This window comes from Musa acuminata, chromosome BXJ2-3, assembly GCF_036884655.1.
Source record: "Musa acuminata AAA Group cultivar baxijiao chromosome BXJ2-3, Cavendish_Baxijiao_AAA, whole genome shotgun sequence".
NCBI classification, from domain to species: Eukaryota; Viridiplantae; Streptophyta; class Magnoliopsida; order Zingiberales; family Musaceae; genus Musa; species Musa acuminata.
This window is the reverse complement of record NC_088340.1, coordinates 29471503-29489273: the sequence shown is the minus strand read 5'-3', so window position 1 is coordinate 29489273 and position 17771 is coordinate 29471503. Positions and strand designations below refer to the sequence as shown.

Sequence of the window (17771 nt, the reverse complement as noted above, 5' to 3'; positions counted from 1 at the left end):
TCTTTGAGCACTTGTTGTCACAGGTTAAAATCCGTCCATTGGCGACCTTGACTTCAAATTTGTCACAACATTCGATGTAGTAAGCTAATCGGGCTACAACCTTCCTATCCATAAAATTATTAGTGCTACCCATATCAATCAAAACAGTGACAGATTGGTGTTTCAGAGTTCCCCCAATTTTCATAGTTTATGGATTAGAGTAGCCAGCCAATGCATGCACTGTATGTGTGACGACTTCAACATCATCATCAGTTTCCACTTCTTCATGATCGGAATTCAATACTTCTACTTCCGGTTCCTCCTCGATCGGTTCAATCATCAAAAGTCTTCCTTGTTTGCATCGGTGCTCCTTACTCCACTTTTCATCGCAATACCAGCACAAACCCTTCGCTAACCTTTCTTTGAGTTCTTCTCGGGTTAGTATGCTAGTGTTATAGTTTTGACTAGGAGTAGATGAGGTAGGTTGCCTGCTAATCACCTGTTTATTGGTACCTCTGTTTCGACGATATTCCACACTGATTTTTTCCATATGTAGGCGTGCAAATGAAATCATAGCCATCATAGTGCGGGGTTGACAAGCCTTAACCTCGCACCGGATCTAGGGAATAAGCCCTTCAATAAATATACCCAGAAGTTTTCGTTCTGACCAATTCTAACTTGGTTGGACAATCTTTTAAATCTACTCTAATATTCCAACACTATAGAAGTCTGACGAATTTTAGCGAGTTGGCCATCAACATTCTCATATTCGGATGGGCCAAAGCGAACAAGAAGCCCTCTTTTGAACTGCTCTCACGAAGGAACTCCATGGCAAGTTTCGTACCAATCATACCACTAGATTGCATCTCCATCGAGCTGGATTGAGGCCACTTCTACCTTGGATTCTTCTGGGGTTCTGTGAAAACGAAAAAAAAATTTCGCCCTAGAGATCTAACTGGTCGAATCTTCATCTTCCCATTGTGGAAATTCTACCCTGATGCATGGGTAGTGTGTGTCACCATCCTAGGGCTCTTTTCCTATATCTCTCAATCTATTCAACTTAGAACTTGAGCTCCCATCTTGTTGAAACCCACTAAAGTGCTCCAATAAACTCTTTTGAAATCATGAAGAGTTTCTTGTAGCTGATTCTCAATTATGGTTTCCAACGTTTTCATTTGTGCCTTCACTGAGTTATCGACAGCCATTGCGTACGATTGTAAGTTGGTAATCCCCAGTTCTTGTTTCTGATGTCTAGTCAAGGGCATCTGCACAACCATATCCTCTTTTTGTTTTTTTTTTTATAACTACGATGCAACGAGAACGTCAAGGATCGTCGCTCTGATACCAAATCATAAGATCCTAAAGTCTTATCGTAAAAAAGAAAAAGGGAAAGGAATGATCACTTCGAGGGGATCGACCTCTTTGATCGCTTCGAGGGAATCGACCTCCTAAGGTTTGTCAAAAGACAAAATAATATTTTTCATAGATAACTAAAAAGAAACGGTTACATTCCTATTTATAGAGTTTCGACTTTAGTTAAACTAAACAGACTTAATAAATACGTAAAACATAAAAAAAAAAATAAAAGGATCTAACACTCAAAGAAACAAGTATCATGCTTTGCTTTTCCCCACTCCAACGACTTGTTTGTAGCACATCTAGGAGGCTGCTTCATAAGCTTCCGACTTTTGACTGAATACTCTTTTTTTTTTTAATCTCAGCATAATCATTGAAATAATGATGACAAAAAGCACATAATTATGTCCATGAACATACAATTTGAATGCTCCAAATTCACATCTTCAACTCTATATCTCATATCAAAATCCAAATGACCGACTGACTTCCAAGTAAAACTAGGACCGAGCATTGGGTAAAAGTGTATTCGTTAACAAACTAGAGAGAGTGCAAAGGGTCTCAAACAATGCAATTACAGTAATGCAGATTGAATCATAAAGGTTGCAGATTAAAAAAAAAACAAGTATAAAAAGAGCAAAACACAGGTATATAACTAAACTGGTTGCAGATAAAAAGCATATGTATTTATCATTCGGAGTTACAATGTCGGCTCCTACTCTAACTGCATTGTCCACCCCATCTTGTCCTCTGAAAGGCCCATCTGTAGTCTAGTAAGTGAAGAATAAAGTTGTTGAGATACAACCCCAAGACCTTTGTTCCCATACACAACCCTGCAACAACTTGAAACCAGCAAAGATTGAGAGAACCGTACCTCTCTGACTCATCAACAACTTGCGTAAGACCACAGGCAATATTTTTTTGTAATGAATATAAGCAAAATTAAAGAACAGGCAAAGATAAAAATTACTGGAATTTAATTGGTGAGAAGTGACAATATATATATATATATATATATATATATATATATATATATATATGCTTTCCAGGATACAACAAACATTTATTGAGGCAGAAAGACTGACCAGAAAGATGCATCACAGCAAATTCAAGTGATCAGGCAAGCCTGACAAACATTTTGTTATTACCGATGGATTTAACCATCACAATTGGCACTTATTAATGCACTTCAAGAATTACTGCCAAGTTACTACACAAGTGACAACCCAACAGGATGACCAAAACAAAAGAAACAAACCTCTTAAATGTGTCTTTCGCAAATAAGGCTACAAGGAAAACATGAGAATGGGAAATAAGACAAACTATCAGCTCAAGTGCTCAACCCTTTGGAATTATGAGCTCTCCATATATGGCCAAATCAGTTGATGCTGAAGAACATTAGATTTATATCTTACAGAACAAATAGAATATAATCTTCTAGATGATCCTGTTCCAGAACTTTAAACAACTAAGTAGATAGCAGCCATTAATTTCAAATTTCTCCACCAATGGGTAAAACGTATGACTTATGGAGCATCAAAAGAGAAATGGAACTAACAACAGTGAGAAAACTTGCCTTCTTTCCAGGTATGTTATGCTTCCCACAGGGGCTACAACAACAGCGGTACCTGTACAAAATACTTCATCAACATCAAGCAGTTCTTCAACTGACACAGGGCGCTCCTCAACCTGCACAGTTTCATGATTATTATGAAGAGACTAGTCTTGGTTCAGAAATTTTCATTAAAAACTTTATTCTGACATATGTAAAAATTTAGCAGAAAAATAATATCAAAAAGTATTCACAAATATAAATGATCAATTATGAACCTCAAACATGCCAGATCAAATTAAATACCTTAATGCTCACTGGATGCAGTCGGAAGAAAAGAAGAGGATAAAATTTGACATGAGATTATTAAATAATGAGCAAAACTATGCATCTACTTTTTAGCAATCTAAAAATAGTTTAACACCACAGCAAAGTCTGTACCTGATAGCCTTGACCACGAGCAACATCAATTATACTCTTCCTTGTAATGCCAGGCAATATCGTCCCTTTTACTTCTGGTGTTGAAATAACTTTGTTCTGTCAAAAAGAAAGTCAATTTAATGTCTATAAATATTGACAATTAGTAGTATAAACTGTACGCATGTGATGCAACAATAATGCCTGAATATGAAAGGACAATAAGTCCAAAAAAACTTGTTAAGAGATTCTATATTGGACCAAAATACATGCACAACAAAAATGATATATATCATGATAACATTTACAAAGCTAACTTCAAAAGAAAAAGACACAAGGTTCTAAAATTAGAATATCCAAAATGACAGAGAGTTTAAGATTACGGCAACTCTCAAAAAGAAATAATATGAAACCCACAAAATCTGAGTTAAACAAGCTCCATGTCTGTTGTTTTCATTTAACCAGGAAAGTGGAAACTCTCGAACATGATGCAGAAACATATGAAAACAAACACTGAAAAGGCTAAAAACGTCAAAACATCAGAAATTGCTTTAATCCTACTTCATTTATGAAATGGTTAAGCACTACAAGATCAAATAACCTGAAAAGGCAAGCTTTTTATTTATTTATTTTGTGCCAGATACAAACATGACTGAATGCAATAGTTCAGGTTCACACTAGAAAAGCACCATACTGAAATGACAAGAAAAATCATTAACATCCATACCTTCACAACAAAAATATTACAAGATGAAACTTCCTCCAGATACTTCTTATGAATACAATCAAGATATAAGACATCAGAATAGCCATTCTCCTTTGCCTTTTTTAGCGCTCTGAAGACCTATACAGATGTAAACACAAAAGAATCTAATCACCTGGACTGTCAGTATAAGTGTTTAGAAAAAAAACATTCACTACTATATGCGACAGCAACAAGAAAAAGAAAATTATGCCCTCGGTAACACACAAAATTATTGTGTACCACATCAAAATAACCTTTACTCAATATAACCCTGCATGTTTCTTGAGTATGTCAGCAACATAAAAAGAAGTGAAAATATCATCAACCGCAAAGATATACACAATTATTCTGAGTTGTAAAAGATTTGTTTGGTGAATCAGCTTGACTTTCTTGCTGAGGACCATGTAGTTCCTCAACCAAACAGAGCATGACTAGGATGATAAACCAGAAAAAGTACTAGTTCTATGAAACATGAGGCAACTTGCAAAGCATTTTATCACTTTAACAAGCTCGCTTACTGATGCATAATTTCCAATAGTCTTTACACCTCCAGTTCCACCGGGACCTGCACGATGATACTCATTCTCAACTATCAAGTTTATTGGTGCCAAGCCCTCCTGAAAGGTATAGCTCCATTTGTCAGCTAGATCTTTGCAATTGAAACTATTTCTCTAATATTTGAAACAAGAAAATTTGGATGAAAAGACACATAAATTACAAAATCAGGAGACAGAAAAGAAAAATGTTAGTCTCATGGTACAAGAGGTAGTCTAATTAACATTTTTAATGCATGAATATATTTTCTTTCGTGCACTCTTTAACTGTCTGATGAAATCATGTTCATTGAAATCAACCATCAATTGATCAAATACTCTTTGGAGTGATTAATCTCAAATAATCAGTATCTTAGTAAATGGCAATAAATAGTGCAAAAGGAGCTATTCAGCTTAACCTCCAGTAGATTCAGTTGCTGTGCAGAACTTAAGCAATTATTTGTTCCGACTTCAAACCATCGATGATTTCACATACATATTTAAGCCATATCAGACACAGTATCACACCAAGATTTGATGGCTTGCATAGATATTTTATTTTTTATAATTAATTTTGGTATTCTCATCTTGATATTTTTCATGCCCTAATCAAGAGCAGGTTATCTTTAGGGTTTCAAAGATGTTGCTTTTTTGCCTTCTTCTGATGCTGATAAAAAAATTAGTCTTACATATATGCTACATTTTTCATGCTGTATGGAGTAGAAATTGATCACCCTTATTTTGAGACAAGAAAACGAAAATAAAAAGCAACTTCAAAATTACAAAATCAGGAGACAGAAAAGAAAAATGTTAGTCTCATGGTACAAGAGGTAGTCTAAGTAACATTTTTAACGCATGAATATATTTTCTTTCGTTCACTCTTTAACTATCTGATGAAATCATGTTCATTGAAATCAACCATCAATTGATCAAATACTCTTTGGAGTGATTAATCTCAAATAATCAGTATCTTAGTAAATGGCAATAAATAGTGCAAAAGGAGCTATTCAGCTTAACCTCCAGTAGATTCAGTTGCTGTGCAGAACTTAAGCAACTATTTGTTCCGACTTCAAACCATCAATGATTTCACATACATATTTAAGCCATATCAGACACAGAGTATCACACCAAGATTTGATGGCTTGCATATATATTTTATTTTTGATAATTAATTTTGGTATTCTCATCTTGGTATTTTTCATGCCCTAATCAAGAGCAGGTTATCTTTAGGGTTTCAAAGATGTTGCTTTTTTGCCTCCTTCTGATGCTGATAAAAAAATTAGTCTTACATATATGCTACATTTTTCATGCTGTATGGAGTAGAAATTGATCACCCTTATTTTGAGACAAGAAAACGAAAATAAAAAGCAACATCAAAATTACAAAATCAGGAGACAGAAAAGAAAAATGTTAGTCTCGTGATACAAGAGGTAGTCTAATTAACATTTTTAACGCATGAATATATTTTCTTTCGTGCACTCTTTAACTGTCTGATGAAATCATGTTCATTGAAATCAACCGTCAATTGATCAAATACTCTTTGGAGTGATTAATCTCAAATAATCAGTATCTTAGTAAATGGCAATAAATAGTGCAAAAGGAGCTATTCAGCTTAACCTCCAGTAGATTCAGTTGCTGTGCAGAACTTAAGCAATTATTTGTTCCGACTTCAAACCATCAATGATTTCACATACATATTTAAGCCATATCAGACACAGAGTATCACACCAAGATTTGATGGCTTGCATATATATTTTATTTTTGATAATTAATTTTGGTATTCTCATCTTGATATTTTTCATGCCCTAATCAAGAGCAGGTTATCTTTAGGGTTTCAAAGATGTTGCTTTTTTGCCTTCTTCTGATGCTGATAAAAAAATTAGTCTTACATATATGCTACATTTTTCATGCTGTATGGAGTAGAAATTGATCACCCTTATTTTGAGACAAGAAAATGAAAATAAAAAGCAACTTCAAAATTACAAAATCAGGAGACAGAAAAGAAAAATGTTAGTCTCATGGGACAAGAGGTAGTCTAATTAACATTTTTAATGCATGAATATATTTTCTTTCGTGCACTCTTTAACTGTCTGATGAAATCATGTTCATTGAAATCAACCGTCAATTGATCAAATACTCTTTGGAGTGATTAATCTCAAATAATCAGTATTTTAGTAAATGACAATAAATAGTGCAAAAGGAGCTATTCAGCTTAACCTCCAATAGATTCAGTTGCTGTGCAGAACTTAAGCAATTATTTGTTCCGACTTCAAACCATCAATGATTTCACATACATATTTAAGCCATATCAGACAGAGTATCACACCAAGATTTGATGGCTTGCATATATATTTTATTTTCGTTAATTAAATTTGGTATTCTCATCTTGATATTTTTCATGCCCTAATCAAGAGCAGGTTATCTTTAGGGTTTCAAAGAAGATGATTTTTTGCCTTCTTATGATGCTGATAAAAAAATTAGTCTTACATATATGCTACATTTTTCATTCTGTATGGAGTAGAAATTGATCACCCTTATTTTGAGACAAGAAAACGAAAATAAAAAGCAACTTCAAAAACTTGAAACTGACCAACCTTGAAATAGTTTCCAACAGGTGAGACAAAAACAAGAAATGTATACTCAGGAGCTGGTGAAACACCAAGAACAGCACCACTCCCAATAAGGAGTGGTCTAATGTACAAAGAGCCTTTACCAGTTGGTGGTACCTGCATTGCATAAAGGATATCAGACAACTTATAATCCACATAGAAATGCTATAACTTAAACCATGATAGTGGAGTTGCAAGCTACCCATCGTTTATTTGCCAAAACAGTTAACCTTATAGCATCAACAAATTGGTCAATTGTTGGTGAAGGCATACACATCCGGTCTGCACCAATTCTCATTCGCAGGGCATTTTCTTGAGGTCGAAAAAGTAGAACAGATCCGTCTTCCTTCCTGTATGCTTTTAAACCTTCAAATAATCCCTGAAATAAAACCATATATATTACTATAGACTTTTTGTCATGGACATATTTCTTCTATACACATGCAATAGCTCCATTAACAACAATTAATACATTATGATATATCATTTTGAACCAAGGTTCGCAATACCGTACCGTACCGATATTTCGATCTGGGCTTGGTACCGGTACAGTACGATATACCGAGCAGTACACCCAGGTGTACCGAGCGGTACACTCAGGTGTGTCTAGTACTGTAGCACTGCTACAGTGCTACAGTACACTCGAACCGATAACAGACGATCCGTGTACCGACAACCTATCGGACCGGTACGTACCGCCCATACCAGGCGGTATAGTTCGGTACGGCAGACCCTGCTTTGAACTTCAACTTAGATGATCTTCAGGTATGCATGCAACATACTATTTTGTTCACATAATGCTAAAGGCCAGCTCTTGTGATAAGTGGTAATTGTAAGAAGTTTGGTAATTGTAAGAAGTTGACCATCAAAAGACATCAAAAAATTAGTCCAAAGTACAAAATCAAATAAGACAAATTATATCTTTGGCTTTTCCATTTTTTTAAAAAAATGGTTGGTCCATTGATATGCCATGGTGCAACACAGAGTTTTGACATGAAGACCTTTTTCTCCTCGTCCTAATCCAAGTGCCACCCTAGAAATGATCAACTTTGTAGTGTACCACTTGGCCTTTTGAGGAAATTATTGCATACCAGTTCGCCATGCACAGCATTATCCACGTCAGAGACTCCTCTCAAATGATCGTCCAAAGGTGTGCTAAAAACTTCCGATTTCAGTGTTGAAGTTAACAAAACAAAAAGTTCCAGCTCCCAAAGCATAGAAAAAACAAGGAAGGCAAACCAAAATGCTTTCGGTCGAGTATTTATCAACAAAAATGGAAGAAAATACAGCCTTTTAACAATATTATTTCCAACAATTTAAAGTCTTTCTCCCAGTGTTTATCATTATATTCAAAAAACAGCACATCATGCTTTGAGAAGGAAAATGAACATACCGGATATGAGTAACTACAATTATCCACAAGCTTAATTTCATAAATTGCTGCTATGTCTATGAAATTTAAATACAAAAGAGTCCTGAATGTAATTCTTTGCTAACCTGTCCATAATGTAATGCTCCAGAGGATGGACTCAATTCAAGGGGTCCATAACGCAGCAATTCGCCTTTTGAAAACATTCCATTTTGAGAACATTTCATCATGTACATATAATCAGTGGGAAACAGTGCAAATCCAAGATTATCCCAGTCCAAGTCAACTGTTTCAACAGTTTGCCTGCTGAAACACAGATTACCATCAACCTTTGCCAAAAAAACAAATCGGAACATAAATTATAACAATGTAAATAAACTTATTTGTTCTATCCAACACAGTGAAGCAGTGATGAATAAAAAATATTTATAATGTGATCCAATAGGTAAAAGAAAAAAAAGGAACTGCTACAACAGAAAAACGAAAAAGCTTCATCAGCCGCAAATACAGGAAGTCAAATGCATTAATATGGCCAAATAGCTTCATATCAACTCGTTCAGAAAAATAGTGAAATTTCAAAACGAATTAGATAAAAAAGTAGATCTTACCTCAAATGCCAATGTAAACTGAAAACAGACCACAGAATTTCTCACAAGTTGCATGACAAAAAGTTATATAGCTGGCTTCCTTTTTTAATGTTATTATGCTTAGTTGCAGTTGCAAGCATTGAACTGAAACATACTGATATATTCACAAGATAATACAAGTTACTTGGGTAGATCAAGAGATAGATTCTCCTTCCTAATACGGAAGCATACTCTAATTGATTTAATAGAATTGACGATATCTCCTCTTTAATGAGAAATTTTGGAATTACTTGTGGAACAAATGCAAGGAGACACAGATCTGCTCTTCAAATTCTAAATTCATATATTCCAAGCACAACCTTGCTAATACAGCATGCCTTTGCCACCAATTAAAAAATTCAAAATTTAACCCCAGAAGAGTGTTTAGCAAGCTTTGAGAGGAGATATATATCATCTTATTTAGCACATTATAGAGAAGGTAATCTATGAATTTTATTTTGGGTGGCAATGCCATCTCCTAACTAATATCAAAAAATCTTATATTAATCATCTAATCTATTATAGATACAATTACATGCTTAGATCTACAAAATTTTGCTAACAGCAAACCCTTTGGGTTATCATTTGTCCAATTGATGAGCCACATGTTCTATACGACTGCACATAGGAAGTTCATGGTAGTAAATATTTATTAATCGCATGAGATATGGTGGTCTATCACAGGATGATTCAGATGACGACCACCATAAAGCTAAAGTGTAATCAAATTTTATTTAGAACAAATGGTGCATAAACAAACACAAAACATGGTAAAAGAATAGAATATATCGAAGTGATGGAGAATAAACAAAATCATACGTCAAATTTGTGATACGAAACACACAAGTGAGGAACAAGCACAGCAGAATTCATAAAACAAAAAACTGGAAGTGTGTTGATTAGCAATAATCAATAACTTCTAAGGGATACCAGTTTAGCCAAACAAGATTAGGCTAACTTGAGTTCATGACCCTCATTCAAATCTCACAGTTGTCTCTATGTTCATGCAAAATTCATGTCAACAACAATAGAGTATTCTCAATCCTTGAACTGTTTGAGTCAAGCCCAAAAAAATTGATAAATGAAATTAGCTTCATGAGAAGTAAAATGACAAGAAAAATAAAGCTAAAAAAACTCAAGAATATAAAGAATGGGTTGAATAGAGGTTCTATTCAACAATATCATGGCAGATAAAAATGAGAGAAAGATGCACATATACATACTTGTACATGCTTGCTTCACATCTTACTGTGCTACTAGAGGCTCCTAATACAAGAGACGATATGGAATGAAGCTGATTTTGAATCTGGAAATTGGAAGTACAAAGTATAAGTTCTTTTTGGATAATATATCATAAACAACATAAACGAACCATGAATTTCAAATTCAAGAACATTTTATATAATTTTATGAATGCAATTAAGCGGACAGATGAAGCTACAGCATGAACAACTATTCTGGATGTTACACAATTAGACAAGAGATGCATTAGGAGGGTAATAGGAGTTACCAATAAATTCTTTAGTGAAATTATCTGGTCTTACCAATAAATGGTGCTTTGTTATATTCTGTATAAGAAGCATTACGAACGAGGCTAGTCAGCCACTAAGGATTTCAATTGTTCTACCGACCAGAACGCCAAGTTGCCCAGACTATAATGATCCAGCCCAAAACACTCGTAAGGAAGTACGGTGGCTCCTCTCGACAAACCAGAGATTACCAGAAATTTGGTTTTTATCGTTCAATAGGGAGATATTTGCCAACATAACTATTGCAAACCCTTTTGGTTTCTGAAGATAACGGCACTGGCATAACCCTCAAATAGCGCAAAAAAGGGGGAAAAGATATTTCTCTCAGCGGCTAAAATCCTGACACAGCACGATAGATTCACTTGGAAACCAAAAAAGCAGAACCAAGATGAAGCTAAGGATTCGACTAAGTGGAATCTTATACGAAACCAGGAAAATTCCACAAAGAGAAGTCTATATCAAACCACCTCGACCCTATCATCTCAACAATCGACAAAGCCCTCCATCATCAAGCTAAGATCATCAACCAGCAGGGACGTAGTCGAAAGAAGGGGGAGGAGAGGGAAAACGAGGTACCTTGAGGGATGAGTCGTGAGGGAGGAAACGGCGCCTCCGGAAGGCGGTCGGGGAGGCAGCGGAGAATGGGGAGGCGAGAAGCGCCCCATGGTCGGTGGAAGGTCTAGAGAGGAAGAGGCTGCGTTCCATTCGAGCTCCGCTTCGTCTCCCTCGCTGTCGCTCTCTCTCTCGAAGAAGGGAACAGTCGTCGAGGACTACCCTCTCTTCGGTTTATAGAAGTGGATCCTCTCCGATGACGCTTGCATCAAGAACCATCCAATGCTCTCATCCACTAGATTGCTCCACGCTGACGTCAAAGATAAAGCAAGAACCAACGATGGGATAGGGGAACGATTTCCCGGGCTTTTGGGTGTCTCGGACTAGTGGGAACTCGACACGTCACCGTCTAGCAGAGCAGACGAGGCATGTGGAAAATGGTGTGTGATTGAAGGCTGGCATGCAACTCGATGGAGATGATCGTTGACCAGACTCCGATACCGTGCGACGCCGAATCCATTTGGTGTGCGGAAGGAGTCGTGTCAACTTAAATCTATTTAGGGATATGGTACTGTGATTGCGAAGCCGAGATGCATGAATTGCGATTAAAAAAAATTAAAAGTAATGAACAATATATTTAGGGATTTGAATAGTTGGAAAGGCATAGATAAGGTAAATTGATTTCGAATGAATTTAAATTGATGAATCAAACTAATACCAAGTCCATTCAATTAACTTATATGTTCTGAAATATCCTATTTGTCATCGATATACTTCAATTACTCTATGCTTTATTTGTTATGAACCAAATATGTTATGAATGAAATGACATTTACGATTATGTATCTAATGAGATGATATCTTTGAATCTCTTACATTCTGTCTTCCATTGTGATATCTTATTTTATTTGAAACTGTCCCTTCTCGTGCTATATATGCTTTGTCACTTGTTGAGCTATTTTTAGCTCACTCCGTTGTTATATAAATCTTTCAGGTCAGCTTGTCACTCTTTGAGATGTTTGAATTGGGCTGAGACAGTGGAGAGCTATTCAGAATTATGAGAAATCTTGTTGGTTATTATGTTATTGTTGTATAAGCATATTTTGTATGTAATGAAATGTTGTCGATGAACCGAAATGGATATACCTTGTAAAAGTATTAGACGATCTCTCTTATTTAAAATTTCAGAATATTAAGTCTAGTTTACGATGATATGAACTTGTGGTAAATGGTTAAAGTTTTGATTGTATAAATTACTTAGCTTATGGATTTATAAATGTTGTTCATGTTTGTTAAGTTGGCTTGGGTTGTCATAAATGTGAATTATCGAGTGATATGATATATGATTATAAACTGCACAGGTTTTATAGATGTGAATTTGATAGAATGTTTTCAGTGTCCTCAATTGTTAGTTTAGATTTGGATTGATTTGTGATTAAAATTTTAATATTATTAATTTTTTTTTTTTAGGGTCATGACAGAGGTGGTATCAATATACTCTGTTTTGATTTCAAATACTCTGTTTTGATTGATGATGTATTTGGATACAAATATCAGTATCGGAATTGGGTTAAATCTTGTAGTGCAGAACAAATAGATCAGGTAAATTTTTTATCCAGCATTATTCAACAATATGAGATGTTCTTGTAGAATAAAAGAAGTAAAGATAATTAACAAGTAATTAAAATTGAAGTAATTGATCATAGCCACTAGCAAGGGATTAATTGATAAAACATCAACACCAAGAAAGATGAGAATTTTAGTGGAAGTAACCAATGCCTTCCACCAACAACAAATTAGCTGCTAGGATGAATTAGACCAAACTTCTCCGCAAAAGACATATTAAGATTCATTATTGGTAGATTGGTAAGTCGGTTGTCTAAAATGGATGTCGATTCGGAGACAACGGAAGTCTTAAGACTTCCGTACTAATATCAAATTGTCCAATTTTGATAGTATCAAACCTTGCCAAACTACGTCCAAAGTATTCTCGACGAGACTCCTCCGATATCTAAGTATGGGTATAAAAGATTCAGACTTAAATATTTATATCGTATTGAGGGAGATAAAAAGATCTACAAGAATGTATATGTGCAACCCTTTTATAATGAGCTCCTATTATCAGTACCTCAATGCGATCGACGTCAATTATGGGAAATGGGGAATGTGTCATGCCGCTCACGAACTTAACTGCAATCCTCATCGAATCTGGAATATGACAAAAGATATAAGAAAGAGATAAATAGAAATCAAAACATATAACAAAAGAACTAAATGATCTAGAATACATCACCTGTAAAGCAATTATAACATAATTTGATAAGACCCTAAAGTGTTATCGTAAAAAAGAAGAAGGGAAAGGGGATGATTGCTTCGAGAGGATCGGCCCTCCTTGATCGCTTCCCTTCTTCTTTTTTATGATAAGACTTTAGGGTCTTATCATTTGGTATCAGAGCGACGATAAGACTTTAGAGTCTTATCATTTGGTATCAGAGCGACGATAAGACTTTAGGGTTTTATCAATTGGTATCAAAGCGATGATAAAACTTTAGGGTCTTATCATAATTAAACTATCCTCCATTATTGGTCCTTAATAAACAGTAGCAGCAAGCAGCAATCTCCGGGCCACATCATGATCAATGCCATGCCACGCTATAGCCAAGTCAGCAAGAGGAGAACCCCCACGCGCCGAGTCAAAATCCGTACAAAGGCGTGCTCGGTACGTCCCGTCCTGGAAAGCTCGAGATGGCGTCGCATGGTGTCGTTCCACGCATCCTGGGACGACGGTCGTACAAAGGTACCATCTCACCTGTCGAGGATCGATCGTCACGCCAAACCCGCGTACGACCGACCCTTGTATAGTAGTATAAAAGCCCTTGGCCGGCATTTGGCCCAAGGAAAGGCAAAAAACAAATCAACCCATCACTGACTTGCTCATCGGAGGGGCCAAAGTCGACAATCACCCGACGAGGGCCATCCTTGCAGGAAAGCGGCCACCGTCGAGCCACGAGCATTCCGACCTAGGAGTCATCAACCAGCATCCTGACGGCAAGCTGCCAACTGACATCCGGGCCGAGAGACGCCGATCAACATTCTGGCGCCAACACCTTGTTTCGAGGGCTTGATCGACCTCGGCGACCAGCTCAACCGACCGAAGACTCCCGACATCGACCCGTGGACCAGGCCATGCTGACTCATCAGTTACGGTGCATCAGTTCACCAACATTTTTAGCGCTAGAAAGAGGGCCATGTCACAAGAGCATCCCGTAGGAGCTTTACCCGAGGGAGAACCACCGACCGGTCACCCCTCTGTCGGGCTCAGAGATCAGCCCCTCCCCGTCCTCAGAGACGAGGGGATCTCGGCCTCGATGCCATATCGCTACTGGCACCTGTTCAATGATCCGGGGTTGTCACCCCCGGACTTACCACAAGACCCTCGACCATTTCACCCGAGGCGTTCCTCGGCCTGGCCAAGCAAGTACAGGCAATGGCAGGGATGATGCAGATGATCGTCCCACTCATTCCCCAGATCGTGCAACTAGCAACTCCTCCGACCAACCCGACACGGAAAAGGCCGAGCAGGGAGCAAGTCGGGACGGGAGAAGCCCAAGAGAAGACGATGAACCCGAGAGGCATGCCCGAGCAGAGCATACCCGCACCCTGTCGGATCACTCCACCCTACTCCGAGCCTGATACCATATCGTCCGACTCCATGAATAACTCGTTCCAAATCTAGATGTGTCGTGTCAACCAACGCCTGGACGAGTTCCAGCGCAAGTTCCAGAAGTCGCGAGGCGAGACGGGCGAAGGCAGCTCAGGCGAATCCCCCTTTACTCAGGAAATACAGGACAAGCCTATACCCCTCAACTTCAGGTTACCGGCATTGGAGACGTACGACGGTGGCTCCGACCCCACAGAGCACGTCGCCGTGTTTCGGGCTCAGATGGCCCTCTATGGCACCTTCGATGCCCTGATGTGTCGGGCATTCCCGACCACCTTCAAGGGACCAGCACGAGCATGGTTTAGCTGACTACGCCCGTCCTTGGTCTCATCTTTCGATCAACTCACAAGGGAGTTTGAGCAGAATTTCCTCGCTAGCGTGCCACCCAAGCCTTCCATGGCCACCTTGCTCGCGTTATCCCAGCGCGAAGACGAGTCGCTCTCTCAGTTCGTGGCATGTTTCGCCACTGAAATCCGAGGATTCCCAGATGCTCATCCTTCTTTAATCATGCAGGCATTTCTGATGGACTTGAAGCCTTCAAGGTTCTTCTGGTTGTTGACCGAGAAGCCGCCACCGATCATCCTCGAGATGCTTCAGCGCGCAAACCAGTACATCGCCGTTGAAGCTTTGGTGGCAAGAAAGCGCATGGACAAAAAGAGACCAAGGGCGAAATAGTCCTGAGGAGCGACCTCAGTAGTCCCGATGCAACCTCGTTGGAGGCCCGATCGACAAGAGTTGTTGCTCCCGAGGCCCCTGCCTCTCCCTCTAAACACATCTCGTACCGAGATCTTCCTCCAAATCAGGGATAAGGGCCTCTTGCGACAGCTCAAACCCCATGAAAGCTACTCACAAAGACCGGTCCAAATATTGCAAGTTCCACCGAGACTATGGTCATGACACGGAAGACTACCACGACCTCCAGAATCAAATCGAGGACCTAATCTGAAGAGGTCACCTTGGGCGCTACCTCAAGGAACCTCAGGAAGCAACTCCACAGCCTAGGGGACCCATCGAAAGGCAGATCGACATCATCTCCGGAGGACCGACAACCGGTGGCAATAGCTCAATGGCAAGGAAGGCCTACGCCCGGAGCACGGTGGAAAAACATCCTCGGCCCGAGCTCGAGCCTGAAATCACTTTTGGAGCCGAAAAGGTCGAGCGTTCCCATCACGACGATGCTTTGGTGATCTCCATTCGAATCACCAATGCTCGGGTCAAAAGAGTAATGGTCGAACCGGGAGCTCTACCGACGTGCTATACCTCGATGCCTTCAAGAAGCTCAGCTTGATCAAGGAGGACCTCGCCCCCATGGCGTCAACACTCACTGGGTTCATAGGGGATTCTATCTCCCAGCTCGGGACCACCATCCTCCCCGTCACCATCGAGGAAGACCCAAGAGCAAAGACGATAATGACTACCTTCGTGGTAGTCGATCTACCCTCGGCCTACAACGTCATCCTCGGTCGATCGATGTTCAACAAGTTAAAAGCAGTGGTTTCCACCTACCACCGGGCCATCAAGTTCCCAACTTCAATAGGGGTCGGGGAATCCCGAAGCGATTCGGGAGAATTAAGGCGGTGCTATCTTACAGCAGTTACTCTCCCGGAGAAGTCATGCCCCCGTCAAGTCCCAGATCCCTGCGAAGGAGTCATGGCACCGATGCAGCTGGAGCCCCTCGAGCAACTCACTGAGGTACCCCTGAAAAGGAACTGGCCTGATTTGATCGTGAAAATCGGGATGGCACTCCCCGAAGCAAATCAACTCTAGTTCATCGATTATTTGAGGGAAAATATCAATGTGTTTGCATGGTCCCCCAAGGATATTCCCGGGAGCGACCTAGGGGTGACCCCGAGGCTAGGCCGGTAAAACAAAGGCCAAGGAAGTTTGCTCTCGGCCGACAGAAGGCGATCGGCAATGAGGTCGACCGCCTTAAAGAGGCAGGATTTATTACCAAGGTGAAATACCCCGAGTGGTTGTCGAATGTAGTCCTCGTTAAAAAACCCAATGGAAGCTGGAGGATGTGCGTTGATTACACCGATCTCAACCGGGCATGCCCCAAAGACTGCTATCCACTTCCCAAGATAAACCAACTGGTCAACTCCACCGCAGGCTATGAACTCCTCACGTTTATGGATGCATTCTCGGGCTACAACCAAATCCGGATGGCACCACAAGATCGGGAGAACACTGCCTCCATCACCAACAGAGGAGTGTATTGCTACAAAGTAATGCCTTTCGGCCTAAAAAACGCTGGACTTACCAAAGAATGGTCGACAAGCTGTTTAAGCACCAGCTCAGGAGGAACATTGAAGTATATATGGACGACATGATCGTGAAGAGCAACGCTGCAAGCACGCACTTGGCCGACCTAGCGGAGACATTCCAAACGCTCAAGCGGTTCAACATGCGCCTGAATCCCGCGAAGTGCATCTTCAAGGTCAGCTCGGGAAAATTCCTCGGTTTCGTCATCCACTAGAGAGGGATAGATGCCAACCCAGAAAAGGTTCGAGCCGTAACCGAGATGCATCCCCGCCCCCCCCCCCCCCGCTCGATCAAGGAGGTGCAGTGCCTCACCGGGAAGTTGGCGGCACTTAGTAGGTTCGTGTCGCGATCAGGCAATAAGTGCCTCCTGTTGAATCTCGGATTTTGATGATGAAGTCAATTATCATTTGTTATCTAATCTATATGTTGAGATAAGTGTGCAGGATTAACTACAATAAAAGTAAGATATGCAGCAAGAGTTACGCCGGAGTCAAGACAATGATCACGTTGGGAGTTCGACG

The 17771-nt window shown here is 39.4% G+C and overlaps 1 protein-coding gene across 2 annotated transcripts; it reads right to left on the bottom strand.

Moving 5' to 3' along the window:
• Window positions 1-1848: 1848 nt before the first annotated feature.
• LOC135607658 (branched-chain amino acid aminotransferase 2, chloroplastic-like) lies at window positions 1849-11487 on the bottom strand. Of its 2 annotated transcripts, none has more exons than XM_065099625.1 (10): window positions 11292-11487; window positions 10410-10492; window positions 8689-8866; window positions 7394-7570; window positions 7177-7308; window positions 4568-4666; window positions 4032-4148; window positions 3329-3424; window positions 2912-3024; window positions 1849-2168 (listed from the first exon to the last, which is right to left on the bottom strand). In XM_065099625.1, exons 1-10 carry the CDS (start codon window positions 11418-11420, stop codon window positions 2051-2053), a joined length of 1242 nt encoding a protein of 413 aa, XP_064955697.1. In that variant the 5' UTR covers window positions 11421-11487; the 3' UTR covers window positions 1849-2050. The 2 variants fall into 2 exon arrangements, with proteins under 2 accessions (XP_064955697.1, XP_064955698.1); XM_065099626.1 differs by having other exon boundaries at window positions 8689-8863; window positions 11292-11486.
• Window positions 11488-17771: the final 6284 nt, after the last annotated feature.

What these genes read in the sequence shown, in the direction of transcription:
- LOC135607658 (XM_065099625.1), bottom strand. Translation starts at nt 11,420, where the DNA reads ATGGAACGCAGCCTCTTCCTCTCTAGACCTTCCACCGACCATGGGGCG. An exon ending in CTGTTGGAAACTATTTCAAG is followed by an intron (nt 4,667 to 7,176) that starts GTTGGTCAGTTT and finishes TATACCTTTCAG; the next exon opens with GAGGGCTTGGCACCAATAAA. An exon ending in CTATTGGAAATTATGCATCA is followed by an intron (nt 4,149 to 4,567) that starts GTAAGCGAGCTT and finishes ACATCTGTATAG; the next exon opens with GTCTTCAGAGCGCTAAAAAA.